We start from the raw sequence: 21766 nt of genomic DNA on the forward strand, positions 1-21766 counted from the left end.
CAACCCCTCTGGTGCTACAATGATTTGCAGCCACCAAGGAGCTGGCTTTGGGTTTGTTTTTCCATGGTAATTTTGCACAGTCCTTTTGCAATTTCTTGGTGTGACCCAGGGGCAGGGCTTTATTTCATCAATTCAGCTTTGGTATTTGATTTTTTTCTCTTTTTTTCCCTTGTTCTTGTAATTCTCCTTATGCTTCTGCCGCAACCAGGGAACAAGCCCAGAGCCCTCCTGTGCCTAGCAGATCATCTGCCTCTGCTTTTATGGGCCTCAAAAGCTGAGAGCTCAGATCCCATTGGGGTTGGCTTTTTAGTAACATTTCTATTTGCTTTTTTACACTGATGCCTTTATTACAAAGTCACAGCAGAATTGTAACAGTGAAGTCGTGGTTCAGGAGGGGTTTTCATTACAAGCCCTTGTTTTCAGGCAGTTATTACTTTTTTCGGGGTGGGGTAGATTACCTTTAGGTTGAAATTTCTCATGTTTATTCTTAGGCCAAATGGTGCTTTTTCTGGCAGAGATTTAATATAGAAAGCCTCTTCTCTTCTGATCCCAGGGTGAACAGAAGAGGGTTTCCAGGCGATAAAGCATTTCTCTGGGTTTGTTTTTGTTTTTGTTTTTTTTTGGGGGGGGGGGTTCGGCTGGGATAATTCAATTTTTAATGTTTCACATGTGCCTAGGACTCAGTGAGGATATGGACTCCAAAGCACAAGGGCAAAGAGGATTTAGAAGTAATGTTCTGTTTGAATCTTGTTTATTGCCCAGCACTCACATACAACGGCATCAGGCACGACAGAAATACCTGCAAGAGAAATACTCAGGCAGTACAGGCCTGATCCTGAGAGGTGCTTTACTCCCTCTGCTTCCAGTTGCAGTCTGGCAGGATGGCCTATGTTTTCAAGAGGGCTCAGCTAGCATGGAGAACAATGGACATTCACACTCCGCCTCCCAATGCTGAGAGCATTGGTTGCTGTTTGGTGCCGAACATATTTTTTGTTTTAATCCAGCCAGACACTTTCATGAGGCACCAAGGTACACAGCTCGGGTTTCACCCAAGTTTGCGAGTGGGTGTGCATCCGCACCTCCATGCATTGACTCTGATGCAGCCCTGCACCTCTTCTCGCTTCTCATCCATCCAAGGGCTTGGCCAGGCTTCCTCTGAGAAGGTGAGTCCTACGTGATGTGTTTGAATGTGCGATCAGATGTCTGCTTACAATAGCAACACACACTGCACTCTGTGACTCACCTCTAGGCAAAGGGCTCCTCCCAAGGTCCATAATATTTTAGGAAGAGTCTCACCATGCCCAGAATTCTGCCCAGCCGGGGCAATAAACTCATGCTGATCATGCCCAAAGACTGGTGCTTGCAGCTCTGAGCCCTGGCACAGAATCTGCTTCCACCTTCCTGCAGGGCTAATAACAAAACGTGACTACACATTTTTTCAAGGCACGTGGGAGCAGCAGGGAAGAGCTGAAGCTACAAGAATTCACAGAGGCTAGTGCAAGGTGACAAGCCACAGTGTGTCCTGCCAATCCAGATAGAAAGATTTCTGAGGCTGCTGGCCCTGCTTGGCAGGCCGCCGTTAGAAAGAACTCTTCAAAAATAGAAGTGTGCTAATCTCAGGAACCTGCTGGAATTCTCAATGACATTAATGAAGCGTTTCAAAAGCAGAGCGAATGCCTTGGCTTCTCTGATTGTGCCATTCCTTGTAATTTTCCACAACAATCTAAAGGCTGCACTGGGAGGCCCAGGGCACAGCTCTCTGGAATGGAGTTCTGCTCCACAAGGGAACAGCAAAGACTAATGCCAGGCGTGCTTCCTTCACCTGCGCAGGAAGCATCGCACCCAGCGCAGGAAGCACCGCACGCAGCACTGCGCCCTGGAAATGGGAGGAGGAGGAGAGAAAGTGAATGCGCCACATGGGGGTGGGAGTGGCAGTGTAGTCCAGCAGATAGAGAGACCTGGCCTGCTGGGTGACCATGGGCACCTCACATCCCTCCCTGTGCCTCAGTTTCCCCATCTGTACAGTGGGGTTAAAGATACTGGCCTTTGTATAAGAACTTGGTATTACTAATCCAAAGATGTCCCTTTCACCTCCTCTTGGATGGAGAGGGAACACATTCATACCAAACTACTGGTGGGAATTGCTGTTCTCCTAATCCCAGACAATTGGATATTTATGCAGCTGTTTTAAAGCAGTTACAGAACTGGACAGGGAGTCAGGTCACCTAGGTTCCATTCCTTGACTCATTGTAACATCTACCAGCTCTCCAGGTAACTGATAGTTACTCATGCCTTGATCAGTTTAGTTTTATGCCAACACGGATGCATAATCTGTTAACAGGACACAGATAAGGAATTGTCTTTATCACTGTTTTACTTCAACAGAGTTGTACTCGCTTTTGTTTGTAGCTCAGAGTCACAGCTTCATTCTCGCCAGTTTGGTCTTTTTCTATCTGGCAAATGGTGATATATTTTCTCGTCCCTGGTGGAGCTTAAAATTAACATTTGGTTTTTGTTTGCAGCTATAAAGGCTCAGGCCGGGTCCCATTTGATGTCTGTTCCATCCTGTTACAGTACCTACAAGTTCAAAGAGATAGTCTCAAGGCTCCAACTTTGACCTCAGCTGCTAGAGAATAGCACCTGGATTCATACTATCCTACATTTAAAAAAAAAAAAAAAAAAAAAAGTTAAGGTAGGACTCCAACAAAAACAGCATCTTCTGCTCAGTGCTCCCTCTGCTGACTCTGACAAGGTGGTTCACAAAGAGCACAAAGAAGGTGAGTGCACAGACAGGGTCATTTCAAACTCCTCTTGGAACTAGTGGAGAAAATTCAGTAATTAACCAACAAATGTGTCTGATTCCATAAGCAAGAGGTTAATACAAACACTGCCATAAAAAGAAGGGCAACGGTGTGCTTCTTACTTTGAATAATGTTGGCAGCAGACAATACAGCTTGAGTTCCTGACACCATTGGTCTAAATGACTGGCTGAGATCACAATGGCTTGAGATCACAGTAGTCACACATCACCAAGCCTTCCTCCCTCTTCCAATGAAACTGAATCTGTGGATCATCAGCAAGGGATCAGAGCATTTCCAGGGTCAGATTTAACTGTGGGGGAAGGTGTTGGGCCAGTAATGTACATGTCAAAATCCAACCAAGCCCCAGCGGGTCTGTCCTCTCTCCAGGCATGTGAGTAGTTGCTGGTAATGGGAATTGGGGGTGGGTCTGCATGGAGAGGTGGTTAAGATGCCTACAGTATGTCTACACTTCAGTGGGCAGCTAACCTCCCAGCCTGGGTAGACAGACTCATGAGAGCTTGGCTCGAGCTAGCACACTACAAATAGCTGTGTGGACATGGTGGCTCAGGGTACGGCTTGGGCTCTCAAGCACACCTGGGCTCCTAGGCGCGAGAGGCCAAGCTGCAGCCCAAGCTGCAGCACCCACACTGCTATGTTTAGCGTGCTAGGTCAAGGCGCTTGCTTCCAGCCTTCAATGCCGACATACTCCTAAGGTCCTGCTGATGAGAGAAAACAGAACGCATCACCTTGGACCAAAAGTTTCTGGCTTCTTACAGCTTCCCCAAGAGTCATTGGGCTTGGAGTAAGAATCACAGTTCATTCTGCAGGGACCTACACCCAGCTCCATTCCCCAGCTGAAAGCTCTGCTGTGAGGTGACTCTTCCCACAGGAGGTATTTCCACTGGAAGCCTGTGTTAAGATGAACAATAATGACCTGCCCTAGGGAAAAGACCATGCTGTCGTACAGGCTGAATGTGCAGAGTGTAAAAAAGATGAAAATGGCTGAGAACTGGACAAGTAACAGAATGCGAATCCCAGTGATGAGTCAGTCTGGTGATACCAGTCTGGTGATTGTAGCTCTGTTCCCATCTCTTCTCCCTGATTCAACAGCTGCTCTAGGCATCACACTGACACCGAGAGTGACAATCCTGGAATCTTATTATATAGGTTACTGTAGCATAGGAGCCCCAATCCCACACCAATACCCTCTCCTGTTATCTTAGTGCCTTTAGAAATGGGCTCTGCTCACCACAGCTTTAAATCATGTTGCCTGATCACAGGGAAGCACGGAAGCCACATCAAACCCATCACAGAGATCCCTTTCTAAGGCTAGTCTTGGAAAAAGACCCCACTAGTCAGGCAGGATGCTAGCGTAGGCCGGAATCCCCAAATACTCACCACTCATTCCATCTCTGAATAGTTCCAACACTGTGAGCAATCGGTGACTTATTAGCAGCTTCATACAGAATCTCACTGAAGACGATTTGCAATATTAAGTGCTTAGGACTCCGCTCACTTCAGTGGAAATACTGCCACTCGGGGAAAACCACCCAAAAGAGAAGAAAATCCAAGCTCAGCCCTGCTTCTATGGCCACTTTGCAGCAGTGCCAAGGCGCTGTTTAGGCAGGATAGAAGGGTGGAGGGTGTAAGAAAGACGGTCCTCATGGTGATCAGGTGGGTCCCACCCCTAGAAGAGTTCAACAGTTCAATTTGAGACTGGGCTGATCAAAGAACCCAGAATGATTTCTAAAAAGGGATAACTTTTAGATACTCCGTCGAGCCCTCCCTAAGTGAGGAGCTGCAGTTTGGCAGACATAGGGGCCTTTCCCTATTGTAAACACAGAAGTATGGATTTATTGCAACAAATTAATACTTTGCACTGATGTTTATAAAATATCGCAGGTATTCAAACGTAAGTTAAACCTCACACGATGTCCAACCCCTTTAGGTTGCTATTATCCTCATTTTACTGAGGCACAAAAAGGCCCAGATATTTAAAGGTATTTAGGCACTTAGGAGCCCAAATCCCATTGACAGGCAAAGTGCCTCATCTCTTTTGAAAATGAGACTTGGGCTCCTAAATTGGTTAGGTCTTGCAATGCTGAGTGCAGCAACACCTAAATACCTTTAAATATCCAGACCTTCATGACTTGCCCATTGTCACAGGAGATTGGTGAGGCTAAGAACAGAACCCAGATCTCCTGACTCCCAGTGCTGTGCTTTAACCACTACACAATGCATCCTCTGAGCAGATGGGGCTGGGGGCAGTTTATAGCTAGAAAAGGTTTACCCTGTGCCATTCCTGGATTGCCTCAGACCTGGACTGCGCTAGAGCAAGTTGGATTGTGCCACTGGCTCAATTAGAATGTTGAGTAAAGCATATCTGACACATCACTGCTTAACAACAAAAATCCAAACCCACAGACAAAGGGAGGTGCTTTCTTGGGTACTTCCAGCCAATGATCCACTGGCCATTCACAGATTTGCTGCTTCCAAAGAAACAATGCATGCCGACTTAACAGATCCACTTCAGATCACTCCTCTGCTTGCCACACAACACTTACACTGAAAACAACTAAAAGTTTATTGAACAAAGTGTAGAAATTCATGTGATAGCAAGAAGTACTAAAAACATATGGTTACATATAAAATAAAATCTTGTTCTAGAACCTAAACACTTTCATGTCTTAAAGAGCAATGCTCACCCAAAGTCCTTGCACCATTTTACAGCCAGGTTTGGCTGTGATCTTTCATTCATGAGACAAGTCTCACCGTCAGCTTGCCTCCTCAGTGGACGATCTAGGGTGTCTGTTTGCACCCACAGATATCTCAGAATTATTGACTGTCCTTATTCATAAACCAGATGCTCCCCTGCTGGTTGCTTTTTCTTGTATATTCCTTTCTTGTAGATTTCACAGTCTCAATCAGCATTTTACTTTGTCTGTAAATCAGCATCCATTGTGAGGCACACAATAATCATACAAGTGTCCAGCGAGAAGCCCTTCCTAAAAAGAACCTGTCCACAGCATGTCATCTCCTGGTTACCTGTCTTGTCTTTAAGATTTTAAGAACACAATTTCCAGTATGGCTAAGTAACTCCTTAAATATTATCCGTGAAAACATTCTGAAATGATTATGGAGACCTGTGGGCTACTGCCTCTCAGTAGAGACCTTTCATGTCACCCTTTGGTGAAATAATATGCCTATATCTGACCCAGGGGATCCCTGTGCAACCCTACGCATCCCTTGTGCTCTATGTCGGTTGGCACCAAGAAGCCCCTGGCTCACACCTCACTCCTCAAATTGATGCAGTAGGGCTCAGCCACTGGTTAATCTGTAGGTGTCGGCTCAGAACCCCCCTTGCCAGAACAGTGGTGGGATTTTCAAAAGACTTACAAGCAGACACCTCATTGATTTGCAATAAGATTTGTGCTCCAAACTCACTTTGGTACTTTCAAAAATCCCACCCTAAAATGTCTTCCTGTTAAATAGATTCCTTCACGCCAAAGGATGTGCTAAAAGGTCTGGTGCCACTTTTTGCTTTATCTTTTCCTGGTTGCTATTTCTTGACCTAGCTTGACCTCTCTGCTACGGAGATTGATGTCCAATACTGAAGTCAGAATGACTACACTTACTACTTCCAGTCTGGCAGGAGCAATCAATAGCTTCTTTTTGCCAACCAAAAATAACCCAAGCCCAGAGGACAGACTGAGACATTGATTAGAGCACAAAGCAGCTGGCAAAGAAGCTGCAACAGAAGTAAAAAAGGAGGAAAGAACTGGGGATGGGTGATTTTGCATGTAGGTTGAAAAGCTATTTATATTTAATTGGGCATCATGCCTCAGTAGCTGCCTTTGCTGTAAAGAAAAGTACCTGAGAAGCAATAAATAAAAAGTTTAAAGAGAATCTAGGTGCAAACGTAGACTCAGGAGGAGTTTTCCAACTCATTACTTCTGACAGGGATTCACTGCCAGTATTCTAGAGCGACCTTCCACTTTGCTGGTTTGTTAGTCAAATGACAGGGATTGTTTCTATTTTACAAGTATGCAAATCCAAACTCTTCTCACTTTAGTTTGCTGCTGTGTGATTACAAAGTACAGTTTGTGTTTATCAGTAGGCTTAGCCAGATACCTTACAAGGCTTCTCAATGGCATCTAGTCCCTGGAACAGCCATGAAGTATTTCTGCATAGAATAAGGCATACAAGACAGCAAGAAAATCAAGAGCACATAAAATCTGCTGTTAGAGGACACTGTCATGTTAAATATCATGTTTTCTTTTTAAAAGTTCTATCGTGCTTATCAGTAACACCTGAAAGTATCAAAGGAACATTTATCTATGGAAAGAACCACCAACCACTACATTTATGTGAAAATTTTGTACCTACTACTTTCACAAGTACACCTAAGATTAGTGAAAGAGGTTAGAGAAAAAAAATCCTCTATTTTTTAATTTATTCACTTTGTGTGCGACAGCATTTTGTGCAGAGTTGTTTCAATGTCTTTGCTGCTTGAGAGAAAACATTTTTTTTAAAAAAAACATGCCATGAAAATTGGTAAAAGAATTTAGGGAACGCGTGTTTGGCAATCAGACTAGATTTCATGTCAATGATGCCCCTTTAAAACTGGTTTTTTAAAACCTAAATTACTTTTAAATCATATATACTGACTAGTCTGTTTTCACTTCACTCAGCTTGGAAAATGAAAACAGATTGTGTCTGTTTTGCTCTTATTTTGGAGCATCTGCATTCTAGTAGTTAGAGCACTGAGTAGGAGTCAGGACACAAATTCTATGTCTGGCTCTGCCATCATGTTGCTGTGTGACCTTTGGTGTGTCATGTATGTCCGTGCCGCAGTTTCCCCCTTTGGGATTGTGAGAATTCATTAGCTAATATTTGGAAAGTGTTTGAATATAAGCACTATATACAGTGAATACTGTACAGTATTATCATCATCAGTCAATTCCACTTTCCGGTTCTTGAGTATTACCACAATGCTTCAATGTTTGGGCTGCACATACGGCAAGAGAATGATTACATCAAAAATATCAATTAAAAACAAACTCCAAAATCTAAGCATAAATACTGACACATTTCTGTCACTTGGGTTTTATACTTCTTTTTTAAAAAACAAGATCAAAGGTTGGAGCCTTGTATCAACCTAGCAGTCATAGGCGCCGACTCCACGGGTGCTCCGGAGCTGGTGCACCCACAGGGAAAAATTAGTGAGTGCTTTGCACCCACTGGCAGCCAAACTCCTCTTCCCCCTGCCCCCACCAAACGCGCCATCCCTCCCCCTCTGCCTACTTCCCAACGCTTCCTGCCCAGCTGCTGCCAAATAGCTGTTTGGCCGCTCTGGGAAGGGGGGAGAGGGGAGTGGGAACATGGTGCACTAAGAGGAGGAAGCAGGAAAGAGGTGGGGCTGGGGATTTGGGGAAGGAGTTGGAATAGGGGCGGAGACTTTGGGGAAAGAGTTGGAATCGGGGAAGGACCTCGTGGAAGGGGTGGAGCCGGGCACCCATCAGCAGGAGCAGAAGTCGGCCCCTATGCTAGCAGTGTCTCTAATGTGGCTCGTGGCAAATGCTAGGATTGTCTCAGTGGAGCTGGGAGTCAAACAGAAGATGTTGCTTGCCAGCGGAAGTGTACAAACATAACACTCCTATGTTTGGGAGCGGTGTGAAGAACATGGTGGGTTCTAGCAACAAGACTTCACTAACCCTGTGGCTAAGGTTTCTGAGTGGCCATTCTTCTCCTGGCCATGACTGATTCTCAGCAGCAGGGCAATTACAGAGACAGTCTGTGTGAAGAACTTATTTCACGTGAAACACTCGTTTATTCAGCACAGAAAGCCCAAAATAGAAAATATACAAATCCAGGCTAAAATTAGTTTCTTATAAAAAATGCAACATTTTCACAGCATGCTGTCATTTAGCACAGTGGCATTTAATAACGTGCATGCTTGAACTCCCTCTTCATATTCCACTAGCTGCTACTTCGTCTCCTGCAATGGGATGGGCTGCCCTGCGCACTTCAGAGACCATGGAAAGTTGAAGATGCTGCAGTATCCAGCAGTCAGTATCCTTTTTGATTAACTGCAGAGGCAGAGCTTTCACTCCTGAGGCCCAAAGAATGGCCACTCACGCATTCTGGGGGATCCCTTAGCCAACTGTTACATTAAGTATTCATGGACAAGAACAAGTTGCCTATACAAAATTTAGCTCTCCATGGGCCTGATCCCAAGAGATGCTGAAAGTCTGATTAATATCCACAGCTACTAATGAAGTCAACAGGCACCTCTCAGGAGAAGGCCCCTCTTGGTAGTTACTTTTTAAAGGGCTTCCTCCCAAGGAAGGCTAAGAAACACTCATAGTCTCTAATGACTTGTCCCAAGAATACCGATTCCAGTGGTCCCATGAGTAGCTTTCTAGAGAGGGAACCATGTGTTTCTGGGTGTTTTAGTGCCCTCCAATGTGACTCACAAGCAGAGCTACGTTTTGAAGACATCTCCATAGAGCAACTCTTGTGCTGTTTAATGAGTTCTAATTCCATTCGCTCCCAATGGCAAGAATGGCATTTCCAGAGAGGAAACAACAATAGATCAGAAGGAAAGAAACAACTCATTAGCTCTGCCCCTTCAGCCAAAACTAGCAATCAGGAGAACTTCTTCCGCCGTGTCCACATCACAAAAACCACCATGCATCTAGGAGTGAATGGGCATTCCATTTCCACCTGCTGCCCAGAAGTGGGCTTTCTGGGTATGAGGCATAGTAGTGGCAGTGGGAGGTGGAGGCAAGGTGCATAAAGCTTGCAACACCACTTCAACTGCTGTGTGGACAAACAGAAGGCAGTCTCCACTGTACCAATGACAAGCATTAAAATCACATACAAAACTAAAGCAGCAACAGAATCAGCTAACAGCAGATGCTTACCCCTAACAAAGACACTTGCACCGGCACATTAAGCCATAGCAAGAGAGAAGGAGATAACACAATGCAGTCTATACCATTCTTCTCCTCATGTTACTGGTATGTCCTCTGGAATTATGAAGCTCAAAACAACTGTTCCCATGTCAACACATTGGGGTATGTGTGGGGAAGGTGGGATTTGAGGTAGGGGTGAAAGAGTTGGAAATACATTTTCAGAATCCCTATTTACAATTCCAGATCTATTTATATGATAAAAACAGTAAATATTAAATGATCCTCTTTCAGAAGAGCTTTTTATATCCACTCAGCTATGAAGCCCAAAACCGTTACCGTAAATCCAAGGGAGAAGGATGTGTGTGCTGTAAAATAATTTTGTGACGTATTCTTGTTATATTCGTCCTCTAGTCTAAAACGTGCTTTGGTCTAATCTGAAGATGCTGCACAGAAGAACTTCAGTTAAACTGGGAGGAGAGTCTGTCCTTTCCCAAGGTTGGCTGGTCTCTCTTCTCTCTGACACAGAGAGCCTCAGTGTCCCCTGTAGCAGTTTTATGTCCTTCATGCTTTCAACCATCCACATCTGTGAATTTTCTCTTCCTGTAATTCTGCACCAGGCTGGATGCTGTGATCTGAGAAGCCTGCCCCTTCTCCCAGCACTGAAAGTCATTCAGCCCTTTCTGACCAGCTCGAAACAACGCTCGTTCCAGCTCATCCAACCGTGCCACCAATGCAGAGGTGTCCTCATTGTAGGCATTCTGGGAGGAGTCCATGATGCGACGGAAACGGCCAATAAATGTCTAAGGGAGAGAAGCAGAATTACCAATGGTTAAGGGAGATTCTTCTTGAACTCAGGTACTAGAGGCCTTTGCTTACGGAGCTGAAAGATCCAGGGTTCTAGTTCCTATGCTGTCTGTATGTACGCAGCCAAGGATTTGTTCTGGGCTAGCACCTGAGTGCTGGTACTGAGCTCGACGTACTCAAGGATACGCTTTACCTAACTGGGGTGGATGGATAAGTATACAAAATCCTGGCTAGAAAGTATGTGCATCACTGGGTGGAATTAGATTTGGTCAAGCGTGATTGTTCCTTTCTAGTGGCTGGCCAAGAGAGGCTACTAAAACATAACACAACTATAATTCTACCTGCATTCAAGGGGAGAAGTCACTGGTTTTGGAGCAGGGGGCCTTGCTCGACTGCAGGCCATTAATCTCTGGTCGTGCATTTGTTACAATGCTGCTTAATGTCGTTCTTCTCAAAATCGAGCCAAATGAGACTCTCCCTTCTAAAGGCAACATTACTACTGCGGATTGCATTTCCCAAACACAAACCTCCCTCTGCCTCCAAAGCACTTGGGAGGCTGCTCGAACACTTTCACATTCAGTACAATTCAAGAACATACAAACACGATACATTTTAAAAGCTAAACAAAGAGGGGATAATGGAAAAGATTTTTTTCCCACCACAGTGGTAAAAAAAAAAAAAAAAGTATGTAATAAGTTACTAAGAAAGGAAAAAGGGTTAAACTCTTGATAATCTTTGGAAATTGGGTTTAAGATTACTTGGGAAACCAAGCTTTTAGAAGCACCAGTCTCGAAATATGACCGGGTTTTATTTATTATTTCTAGTATATGCATTTATTTGGCATCTAAAACTTTGGTATTTGGGTGCGTTACAACCACCAAGCAGAGCCTTTCAAGCTCTCAGTGAGGTCTCTGAAATTTAGTCACACATTTCATTTATACTTCTTTCAACATTAGTTTATTTATGTCATGATATACAAGACTCATTAAACAGGGAGGAGGGACACTGTGGTGGGGCCGATCCTCACTCCAGTCAGGAAGGGGTTAATCAGCACCCAGCTCAGCACACCAGTGAAGCCTGTGAGCAGCAGGTCCTTACAGGGGAGTATCCCTGCTCAGGGCAATGTGGCACTCAGAGGAAAGCTGAGCTCCCCGAGGCTCACAGCGCAGGGGTTGCTTATGAATCTCTGCCAAGGACCATCTTTACGTTGTATTCTTTCTATTACAGTCCCAGGCATTCAGCCTGAGCCCCTCAGACACACAGAAAGTTAAGACCCTAGACTCCCCCCACTCTCTTCACAGAGACTATTTAACTTCTGCCTTGCAGAGAACAATGGGGTAAACCTGTACTGCAGGATTATTTTGTTTGCTTTTTTTGTTTTGGATGCTATTATACCAAGTAAACATGTAGGTGGGTGAGCAGCGTCCCTCAGATATACGACGAGAGGCCTAAACCCTGCACTCCAAACCAACAAAATAGTGATGCATACAGCCAGAGAAGGGTATCTGGGACCAAGGAGGTGCATACTCTCACCCCAGCGGGATGCTCCAGAGATATAATCTCTGACATACTTTGCGTATTCTGTTACTAAGAAGTGATGCATCAAAGTGTTTCTTCTTCTAAAGTAACATCATGGTCCTTGTATAAAACTCACAGGACCAAATTCAGCTCCTGGATGAATACATGTGAACCTTATTGAATTTTCTGGGATCTGACTATGCACATTTGAGGCCAGAGGGCCTGATCTTGCAGTCCTTACTCAAGCTAAAATCATGTTTTTACATGTTCTTTACAGTAAAGTTACAGAAAATATGGAGGAGGCAGCAAAGAAAAAGGAAACCAAATCTACCAAAGGAACTAGACTTGGTTCGAATACTTGCCTGCAGTATAGTCTGAGCTATCTCTGCGTTCTCTGGATTGTCAAAATTCAGGAGCTGGGAGCCAAAGCCATAGTAGTATGGCCCCATTTTATGCAGGTCAACCACATTGGCATCAGCACTGAACACTGTCCGCCAGCCTTCCTTGTAAATCTTGGGCAGTTCCACTGAAAGTATCCTCCGTTTGTTGTCATACAACCCTTTTGCTAGCCACAGGGGTATTTCCACTTTTGAACCCTGCAGACACACAACAGAAACCCCACCCCACACACCCCAAAAATAGGTAAATGAACTCTGATCAGGATAACAAATAAACATGAGACTCAGATGAATACAGAAGTGTCACAAGAAAGTGATTTTATTTCAGTCTACAATAGGGGATACTAATGTAAATCACAGATTTTTGGTTGTAACTGGCAAAGTCCGTAGGCATGAATTTTGTGTTAGAACAGGTGCCAAAGTATGAGGCACACAAAGACAGCTGCATGTGTAACATGTATATATAAATAAAAAATAATCTTGCAGTATAAGGAAATTTACAAGCAGAATCCCTGATCCTGCTGACACTTTCACATATGTGCAACTTTGCTCATGTGATTCCCCCCAATAGAATTACTTCAGGAAGTAATTTTACACATACAGTTTACTTGCAGGGCACAGTCTCTAGACTAGGGGTCATCAAACTGGTGGTTGGGACCCCTCAGGGGGGCACGAGCTTATTATATGGGGGGTTGCAAACTGTCAGCCTCCACCCCAACCCCTGCTTTACCTTCAGCATTTATAATGGTGTTAAATATATACAAAAGTGTTTTTAATTTATATGGGGGGGGGGTGTCACACTCAGAGGCTTGCTGTATGAAAGGGGTCACCAGTAAAAAAGTTTGAGAGCCACTACCCTAGACAATAACCAGAATTTAAACTAAACAGCTAACCAACTACATTCTCTACCAAGAATGCTCACCTGACTACAATATTTAGTGGGCATAACACTTACAGGTCCTTAAAAAAATACCCCAGCCACAGTAATTGCGTCAGTAAATGCGTTCTACAGGCTGAGGGGATGCTACATAAGCAAGTGTTTTCTGATACTGGGTGTGAAGAGCGATTACCCTTTAATTGCACTAAATACCCCATAGATCTCAGATTAGAACGTGCGGTGGGGTAAAATGTGCCCACGCAGAACAGGTTGCAGCCCCCGCCCCCAATCTTTAATACAAGAACGCATGGAGCCTACTGCGATTTACTGCACCCAAGGCCAAACCTGCCCAACGCAAAATCTCGCCTTCAGCAGAGAACTCCCCTAGCAGCCCCGCACGACACCAAACTCACGGCGGAGACTGCATTTCCCAGCATGCCCCGCTCCACCCCCGAGCTCAGCCCAGGCGGAACCCCCAGGTCTCCTCACGCCCGAGCCCCGGCGGGCAGATACAAAACGCAGCTCCCGCCCGGCCGGCCCAGGTCAGCGCCGACCCCAGCCCCCAGCCCGCCCCGCGCTTCTGCCCACCCGCCCGGTGGCTGCCGGGAGCTGTAGTCCCCGGCGGCGGTTTACCTCCGGGATGCCGTCGCTCTGGCCGGCCGCCGCGCCCTTGCCCAGCACGGCAGCCAAGCGGGGCAGGGCAGCCTCCACGCGCCCCGGTAGCTTCTCCTGGGACATCAGGATGTCTTCCAGCGAGAGGAAATTCTCCTCGGGCCCCAGCCCGGGCCCCACTGGGAAATAGGCTTCGGCCATGGCGGGGCGGCGGCGCTCCAGCCCCGCTGCTCCTGCTCAGGCGCTGCCAGGCAGAAGCAGCCGCTAGGAACGGACAACGCGCATGCGCCACCCCGGAAGCCGGCAGCAGCGCCAGGCGAGAGCAATCGAGGGGAGACCCGGGGGAGAGCGGGTGTGCGCGCGCGCGGGCACGTGCCCTCACTCACACGCTGCAAATAGCCAGGCTGGGTGCCTGTGCGGCTGGCGCTTGCAACGTGCGAGGCCAATGGTATTGCGCCGGGGCCCCGCCCGATGGGGGGGTCTCCTGCCCCGCGGTGCTGCACCCCCGCCCTGCCCGATGGATCGTTGCGGGCGGCGCGAGCAGGGGCTGGCGGGGCGCGAGCTGCCTCATGACTCTAGCGGGGGCGGCCGGTAACCGACAGCGCCGCGGCGTCGAAGCGCGGGGCCGGGGGCCAACGGGAGGCGGAGCATGTGAGGGTGAGGGCCCCCCTGCTGTCAGTAGGGGGCTAGGAGGGGGAGCTCCCCTCGGATGGGGGACACCCCCCCAATACTCAGTGGTGTGCCTGCCCCCCCAATACTCAGTGGTGTGCCTGGGGACACCCCCTCCCCCAATACTCAATGGTATGCCTGCCCCCCCCAAAACTCAGTGGTGTGCTGTGGGGGACCCCCCCCCAATACTCAGTGGTGTGCCTAGGGACACCTCCTCCCCCAATACTCAGTGGTGTGCCTGCCCCCCCAATACTCAGTGGTGTGCCTGGGGACACCCCCTCCCCCAATACTGAGTGGTGTGCCTGCCCCCCCAATACTCAGTGGTGTGCCTGGGGACACCCCCCCAATACTCAGTGGTGTGTCTGCCCCCCCAATACTCAATGGTATGCCTGCCCCCCCAATACTCAGTGATGTGCTGTGGGGGACCCCCCAATACTCAGTGGTATGCCTGCCCCCGCCAATACTCAGTGGTGTGCCTCGGCACACACCCCCAATACCCAGTGGTGTGCCAGGGGACACCCCCCCCAATACCCAGTGGTGTGTGGGCCCCCCCCCCAATCATGGAGTCCCCGGGTGATGCTCTGGAACTGCTCCCCACCAAGCCAGTCAGGACTCTGGGAGCCTCCTCTCCCTTGGAGCAGACTTGTTCAGGGCAAGAAGCTCACACGGCTTCACCTCCTGGGTCTCTCCTTGGAGCATCCAGTATCCTCTGCCCCTCCGTGCGCTTCCCACAGTGAGCCCGCCCCAGTGGGGTCTTGGGGAAGCCACATGGTCCTGCACCCCCACTTTGCAGTCAGACGTGACTCTCAGCCAGCCAGTAAAACAGAGGTTTATTCAATGACAGGAACAGGGTCTAAAACAGAGTTTGTACATACAGCGAACCGGACCCCTTGGCCGAGTCCATTCTGGGGGGCCGTGAGCCAGACCCCCACGTCTGCACTTCACTCCTTGTCCGCAGCCAGCTCCAGACTGAAACCCCCTCCTTCTCTGCTCAGCTCCTTTCCCAGGCCAGGAGGTCACCTGACCTCTTTATCTCCAACACCTTCAGTTGGCACCTTTGCAGAGGAGGGGCCCAGGCCATCAGTTGCTAGGAGACAGAGTGCCAGGCATTTAGGTGCACTGGCCCTTTGCTCTTCCAGATACTTCAGAACTGCATAGGGGACACTGAGGCACCAACACAGTATTCAGAGAAAACATTAAGAACATTCCGAGTTCATCACACACACCCAATACTCAGTGGTGTGCCGGGGAACACCCCCCAATACTCAGTGGTGTGCTGCAAAGACAGTGTGTGACAGCTTTAATTCTAAACCAAACGGACCCATTGCTCCCCGTTCCCCCTGTCACCAGCTCTGCCCCTCCCATTGCACCCAGCCCGGCCCCAGGGGACACCAGCTGCCCTCTGGGGATACCAGACCCCTGGCTGCTCCCAGTGCCTGCATCCCTTTCCCCACTGGTGCAGACGGGCAGTTTGCATTCGGGTTGAATCCAGGCTGGGTTTGAGACAGGTTGAGTCGTGATGTCATGAAATGCTCTCATGAGACAATGCCACCCCCTTGCCGTGGCGTAATAACATTGCACTGGCAGGAGGTAGCGTTCAAGCTAACCTCCACTCAGGACCACTCCGGTGAAATCAGGACAGTCATGTAAAAGCCCGGCCTCCTGGGAATCTCTCGCCCCACAACAAAGGTGTGAAGAAAGGACCTGGCAATTACATGTTGCATCAAAGAGTTCATTGTGCTATACAGACACGTAGGAAGACAGTCCCTGCCCCAAATAAGTTACAGTTTGTTTAGATTTTTAAAATCAAGGGAGAAATTCTGGCAAAATTCTCATTCACTTTAATGGGGCCATTTTTTCATCCCTAGTGAATTTAAATTAAAACTAAAAACATATACAGGTCTGTCTCATCTTACACTGGGGTTACGTTCCGCGGTCAGCGTGTATAGTGAAAACTGCGTATAGTCAACATTACATTGAGTGTAATGGTGGGCGGAATCGCCCACACTACAGGAACAGTATTTAAAGGGTTATTTTTCTCTTTTTTTGTTTTGTTTTTGCCAACCGCCTAGAGCTGAATTTGCATATGTTAAATGTGCTTAAGATGTGACAGACCTGTAATTCAGAAGCTTTAAACTGCTCTCTCTAATTTGATGGCAGGTCTGTTCCGTGGCGCTGTTTGGCACGAGAACATACCTCCATCCCACAAACTGTACTGGCTTCCCTGATGCAAGTTATTTTTAATTTAACGTAAAACCCTCTGACCTAGAATCTCAAAGGTATTTAGGTGTCTCACTCCCATGGTAGTGAAGTGTCTCAGTACCTTTGAGGACATAGGCCTATGTGATTTGGCATTTGTCTGTTTTAGAGTGTGGCCGTCTCCTTTGTGATGGCTGAAATCAGCTGGAGTGTTTTTGCTGACTGTCTTAAGATCTTGATGCAGGCAGTTTTTGGCTGGAAGGTCCCTGTCTGTGGAACTTTCTCATTCTGGCAGGTGTCAGATCTTGAATTTGTTAACCTTCAGCATGTTATGCTAGGCCCATCTTTTCAGCTAAGCCTTTTCCAACTGGATCTAACTAGAAGAACTGGGACAAGTTCACACGGATGCAACCCAGATAGTGGGTCTCTGACAGCAGTAAGTCAGCCTGGAGAAGGGGCATGGTGGTACAAACCATCCTTGCCTCTCTTTCCTTCCCTATCAGAATGCTAGGGGACAGCATCTGTGATCTCACAACTGCCTGTATTTGAGGTTTGAATCTTTTCTTCAGTGCAGCCACTCTGCCAGGCACAGGGGAGTTGCAAATTGCACCCCATTATGCCCAAGGGGTGAATCTGGCCCTATCCACAAACTCTATAAAGAAATCAGTGAGTATGCATTGGATCTATGTGATTAGGCATTCCTTTTTTTTCTTTGGAGTGTGAACATGGGTCATCTTGCTTAATAAGGAACATAGTGAAAATCCAGACAAATTAATGTCTGTGCTAAGTAGGTTTAAGTAGATCTTAATGATCTCTGAATGCCAATGATTTAATTATTAAATTGTTTTCATGCGGAGGCAGAATATTGGATTTGAATTCCAATGCCACATTCACTTTAGTGCTATAACTCAATAGACCAGAGATAATGCTTCTAGGTTAAAATCACAGTCTTTGGGCCAGAGTTTGATCTTGGGTAAACAAGTGTAACTCCAGAGTAACTGCACTGATTTAACCGGAGTTATTCCAGACTTACACTGGTATAACTGAAAGCAGAATTTGACTTACTTTGTCCTTGTCTTGCTTGTTTAGACATTTTAAAATGTTTTACATTTTATTTGGGAATTCATTTTTTTCCTCTTTGCTTTATCAAACCTTGTTTGCCCTGCCTTTAATTGTGCACGTTAAGAAATAAAACAACATCAAAACCCCTGTACTATTACTAAGCACAGTAATCTATAAAATAACAGAGCTTTTGTATCATTGGTAACCATTTTATTTTCCTTGTATCAGGGTTTATAGCTATGTTTGTCAATCTCTGCTCATGCAAAGCTTTGAGTAGGTTTGAAAGAAACATGAGCATCGGTACACCCATGGGAAATGGTGATTTGAGTTGTTCCCACAGTTTTTGATTACTTAAGCAGAGTGATATTTTTGAAACTCCTTCTGTTTCTCTTCCAACCAAAGACATACTGGCAAACAGACGAGGAATGAATCGAAGGTATGGGGTGGGATTTTGAAAAATACTAAGCTGCTTTCAGCAGGAGTCAGGGTCCTAATTGTCATCAACATTCTTGAAAATTCCATCCTGGTTTTAGTGTGGTCAGTATTAAAGTTGAAGGGTGGTAACAAATGTAGCCAAAACCAGACTAATCTGAAAAAAAGTCTGAATAGAAGAACAAACTAGAGAATACTGCTATCATGAGACTTTTTTCAATACATGTTAGTGAACACTGGCTCATGATGATTTATGCATGAATTGCAACATTTCTCCCTAGTGGTTTAAAAATTGACAGCTTCAGATTCAGTGTGAAAGAATGATGGCTCTCATCCTCTCTTTGAAATGTAGCTTTAAGTTTAGGTCCGTATTTGGTCCCTCACTGAATTTGTCAGAGATTGACTTTTCTTTGATTTTGAGCCTCTCCAATTGTACCACTCTTACAATTGAATACAGCCAAAGTTTTAGAGTAAACTTGGCTTGAAGCGATGAAAAATATATGGCTCCAAATAGGTTCATATATTTGTGGGATCAGATTAGCAAAATTTGGGGAGCTTTTGAAACATGGGTCCTAGCCTGTCACACCTCCCCCAACCTCCACCTTTGATTCTGGTTTAATCTGGCACGGCTTGTTTCAAGAGTGAGTGGGGAAGTTGAGTCTGCTCTGTGGAATGGATCATCCAGCTGACCCTTTTCTGTGCAGAGGGTTGGGATTCTGTGTGCCACTTTGTTTTACTGGGAAAAATAATAATGGAAATGTATAGACTGAACTGTGATCATAAAAAGAGTGTGTGATTATTAATCATGAACACTTGTTTTTTATCATCTTGTCACTTGTCAACTAAAAATCTACATTTGAATCTTTCAAGATTTTCAATCTGTAGTCTCTTTCAAAATTCATATATATCAAAAAGAGAAAGAATAAAGGAAGAGATTTTGCAGTTCATGACTAACTCACCAATCAATGTCACTTTTTTCATTACTTTTACATTCTTATGATCACCGTGTTCTCCATGGAGCCTTCTGCTCAAGCTGGTTTCAGGCTGGTTTGATATTGTTTTGACTGTGTTAACTTCCACACTTGTATTTTGATGAAAATCAAACCTGCTAAAACACCAAATTTGCAACACTTTGTTAAATCTTGTATTATCTATTTTGTTCAAGGAAAATGTCATCAAAAGTTTTTTTTTAAAGTACAAAATGTTGGGCTAAGAATACATTGCTTAGATACCATGGTAATAGCAGCTATACAAAAAACATAGGTAGATAAAAAGTAACAAGAGTTTCTTGTGAACTCCAGTATGCTGAAGTTGTGAAAATCCAAACGAACCTGATGTGTTAGTTAGCTGAATAGAAAGGACATACACAGACCAAGGAGCAGAAGGAATATATGCACATGTGTATGCAAATATGACACCCATACTTCATCAGTTTTAGACAGTCTCAGGTACATTACATCTTTGCAACAATGCAGGGCACAACTGAAGGGCAAAATCCAACACCAGAAAAAAGATTCACATAAAAATGAAAAGGTCAACATTTTATCTTTTTCCCTAGTAAGATTCCAAGTTTTTATCCACTGTACAGAAAACAGTTGGTATATTTCAGATAGAAATCTTAAATATTGTCCTTGATTTGTGATGAGAGAGAGAAACTTTGGAATAATATTTCCATCCTTGCACATCTTCCAGAGGACTAGTATAACAGAGTTCAAGAGTCCTCTTTAAAGGACAGTTTTGGATGAAGATTCTAATTTACAAGACTGGACTGAAAAAAATTCTGTGTTTAATTGGGTCATAGGACCAAAGTCTTTGTGCTGAAAATGGACGTTTGCAGAGATTGTGAGAAGACAGTATTGTACAAATGGAGTCATCTCTCTTTATAGGGTTTGGAATCAAAATGTCTGGAAAGAGAAAAAAGAAAATTAATATTTCCATCAATCCCGAGATGCCTCAGCCTGAAATGAATGATCCTGAAGTGAGACATGACGATCTAGAGAGACTGAGGTACAGTGCAAACACAAAGATAAAGGAATCACATAATTTCAAAGAACACTCTTATTACAGGACTACTTTGAGGCTGTGTCTACATTGCAGGTGCTACAAGTGGCACAGGAGCAGTGCTGCAGCTATGCCACTGTAGTGTAGACCTTTCCTACAGCAACGGAAGGTTTTTTTTTTAGGACTGTCAAGCGATTAAAACAATTGTGATTAATCGCACGATTAAAAAAATCGTAATTAATCATGTTGTTAAACAATAATGCAGTACTATTTATGTAAATATTTTGAATGTTTTCCACATTTTCAAATATATTGATTTCCATTACAACACAGAATACAAAGTTTACAGTGCTCACTTTATTTTTATTATATTTTCACGGTAAAAATAAAAGAAATAGTATTTTTTCAATTCACTTAATACAAGTCCTGTAGTGCAGTTTTTCTATCATGAACGTTGCACTTACAAATGTAGAACTATGTACAGAAAATAACTGCATTCAAAAATAAAACCATGTAAAACTAGAATCTACAAGTCCACTCAGTCCTATTTCTTGTTCAGCCAATCGCTCAGACAAACAAGTTTGTTTACATTTGCAGGAGATAATGCTGCTCGCCTCTTGTTTACAATGGCACCTGAAAGTGAGAACAGACATTCTCATGGCACTTTTGTAGCCGGTGTTGCAAGATGTTTGCATCCAGATGCGCCAAAGATTCATATGTCCTCCATATGTCCTTCACCCACCATTCCAGAGGACATGTGTCCATGCTGATGAAGGATTCTACTCAATAACGATCCAAAGCAGAGCGGACCGATGCATATTCATTTTCATCATCATGAGTTAGGTGCCACCAGCAGAAGGTTGATTTTCTTTTTTGGTGGTTCGGGTTCTGTAGTTTCCGCATCGGAGTGTTGCTCTTTTAAGACTTCTGAAATTATGTCTCGTCCCAAACAGATTTTGGAAGGCACTTCAGATTCTTAAATCTTGAGTCAAGTGCTGTAGCTGTCTGTAGAAATCTCACATTTCTTTGTGTTTTGTCAAATCTGCAGTGCACATGTTCTTAAAACGAACAACATGCTGGGTCATCATCCGAGACTGCTATAACTTGAAATAAGTGGCAGAATGCGGGTAAAACACAGTGCAAGAGGCATATAATTCTCCCCCAAGGAGTTCAGGCACAAATTTAATTAACACATTATTTTTTTAACTAGTGTCATCAATGTGGAAGCATGTTCTCTGGAATGGTGGCCAAAGCATGAAGGGGCATATGAATGTTTAGCATATCTGGCATGTAAATACCTTGCAATGCCAGCTACAAAAGTGCAGTGCAAATGCCTGTTCTCACTATCAGGTGACATTGTAAATAAGAAGCTGGTAGCATTATCTCCCATAAATGTAAACAAACTTGTTTCTCTTGGTGATTGGCTGAACAAGAATTAGAACTGAATGGACCTGTAGGCTCTAAAGTTTTACACTG

General features: G+C 45.1%; 2 protein-coding genes across 9 annotated transcripts in view; one reads left to right on the forward strand and one right to left on the reverse strand.

Moving 5' to 3' along the window:
• Positions 1-2357: 2357 nt before the first annotated feature.
• GINS3 (GINS complex subunit 3) lies at positions 2358-14199 on the reverse strand. 2 transcript variants are annotated; one of them, XR_012657289.1, is made up of 4 exons: positions 13949-14137; positions 12403-12636; positions 10055-10518; positions 2358-2577 (listed from the first exon to the last, which is right to left on the reverse strand). XR_012657289.1 is itself a non-coding variant. In XM_032785130.2 (3 exons), exons 1-3 carry the CDS (start codon positions 14126-14128, stop codon positions 10288-10290), a joined length of 645 nt encoding a protein of 214 aa, XP_032641021.1. In that variant the 5' UTR covers positions 14129-14199; the 3' UTR covers positions 5362-10287. The 2 variants fall into 2 exon arrangements, 1 of the variants encoding a protein (XP_032641021.1); XM_032785130.2 differs by lacking the exon at positions 2358-2577 and having other exon boundaries at positions 5362-10518; positions 13949-14199.
• Positions 14200-14417: 218 nt separating this feature from the next.
• LOC116827482 (diacylglycerol O-acyltransferase 1-like) overlaps positions 14418-21766 on the forward strand; it is a 42563-nt gene continuing 35214 nt past the window's right edge. For 2 of the 7 annotated variants that reach the window (XM_075073748.1, XM_032785074.2), the window contains exons 1-2: positions 14418-14584; positions 20176-20296. In XM_075073748.1, the coding sequence (XP_074929849.1) occupies positions 14497-14584; positions 20176-20296 (209 nt within the window). In that variant the 5' untranslated portion in view covers positions 14418-14496. Of the gene's footprint in view, positions 14585-20153; positions 20297-21766 lie in introns of those variants that run through there. The other 5 variants (XM_032785082.2, XM_032785051.2, XM_032785065.2 and 2 more) reach the window with 4 other exon arrangements.

This window comes from Chelonoidis abingdonii, chromosome 19, assembly GCF_003597395.2.
Source record: "Chelonoidis abingdonii isolate Lonesome George chromosome 19, CheloAbing_2.0, whole genome shotgun sequence".
NCBI lineage: Eukaryota > Metazoa > Chordata > Testudines > Testudinidae > Chelonoidis > Chelonoidis abingdonii.

Excerpts from the sequence above, each read along its gene's own strand:
- GINS3 (XM_032785130.2), bottom strand. The coding sequence starts at position 14,128 with ATGGCCGAAGCCTATTTCCCAGTGGGGCCCGGGCTGGGGCCCGAGGAG. Across the intron at positions 12,637-13,948 it reads AGAGCGACGGCATCCCGGAG|GGTTCAAAAGTGGAAATACC; the intron begins GTAAACCGCCGC and ends GTGTGTCTGCAG. Across the intron at positions 10,519-12,402 it reads TAGCTCAGACTATACTGCAG|ACATTTATTGGCCGTTTCCG; the intron begins GCAAGTATTCGA and ends TCTCTCCCTTAG.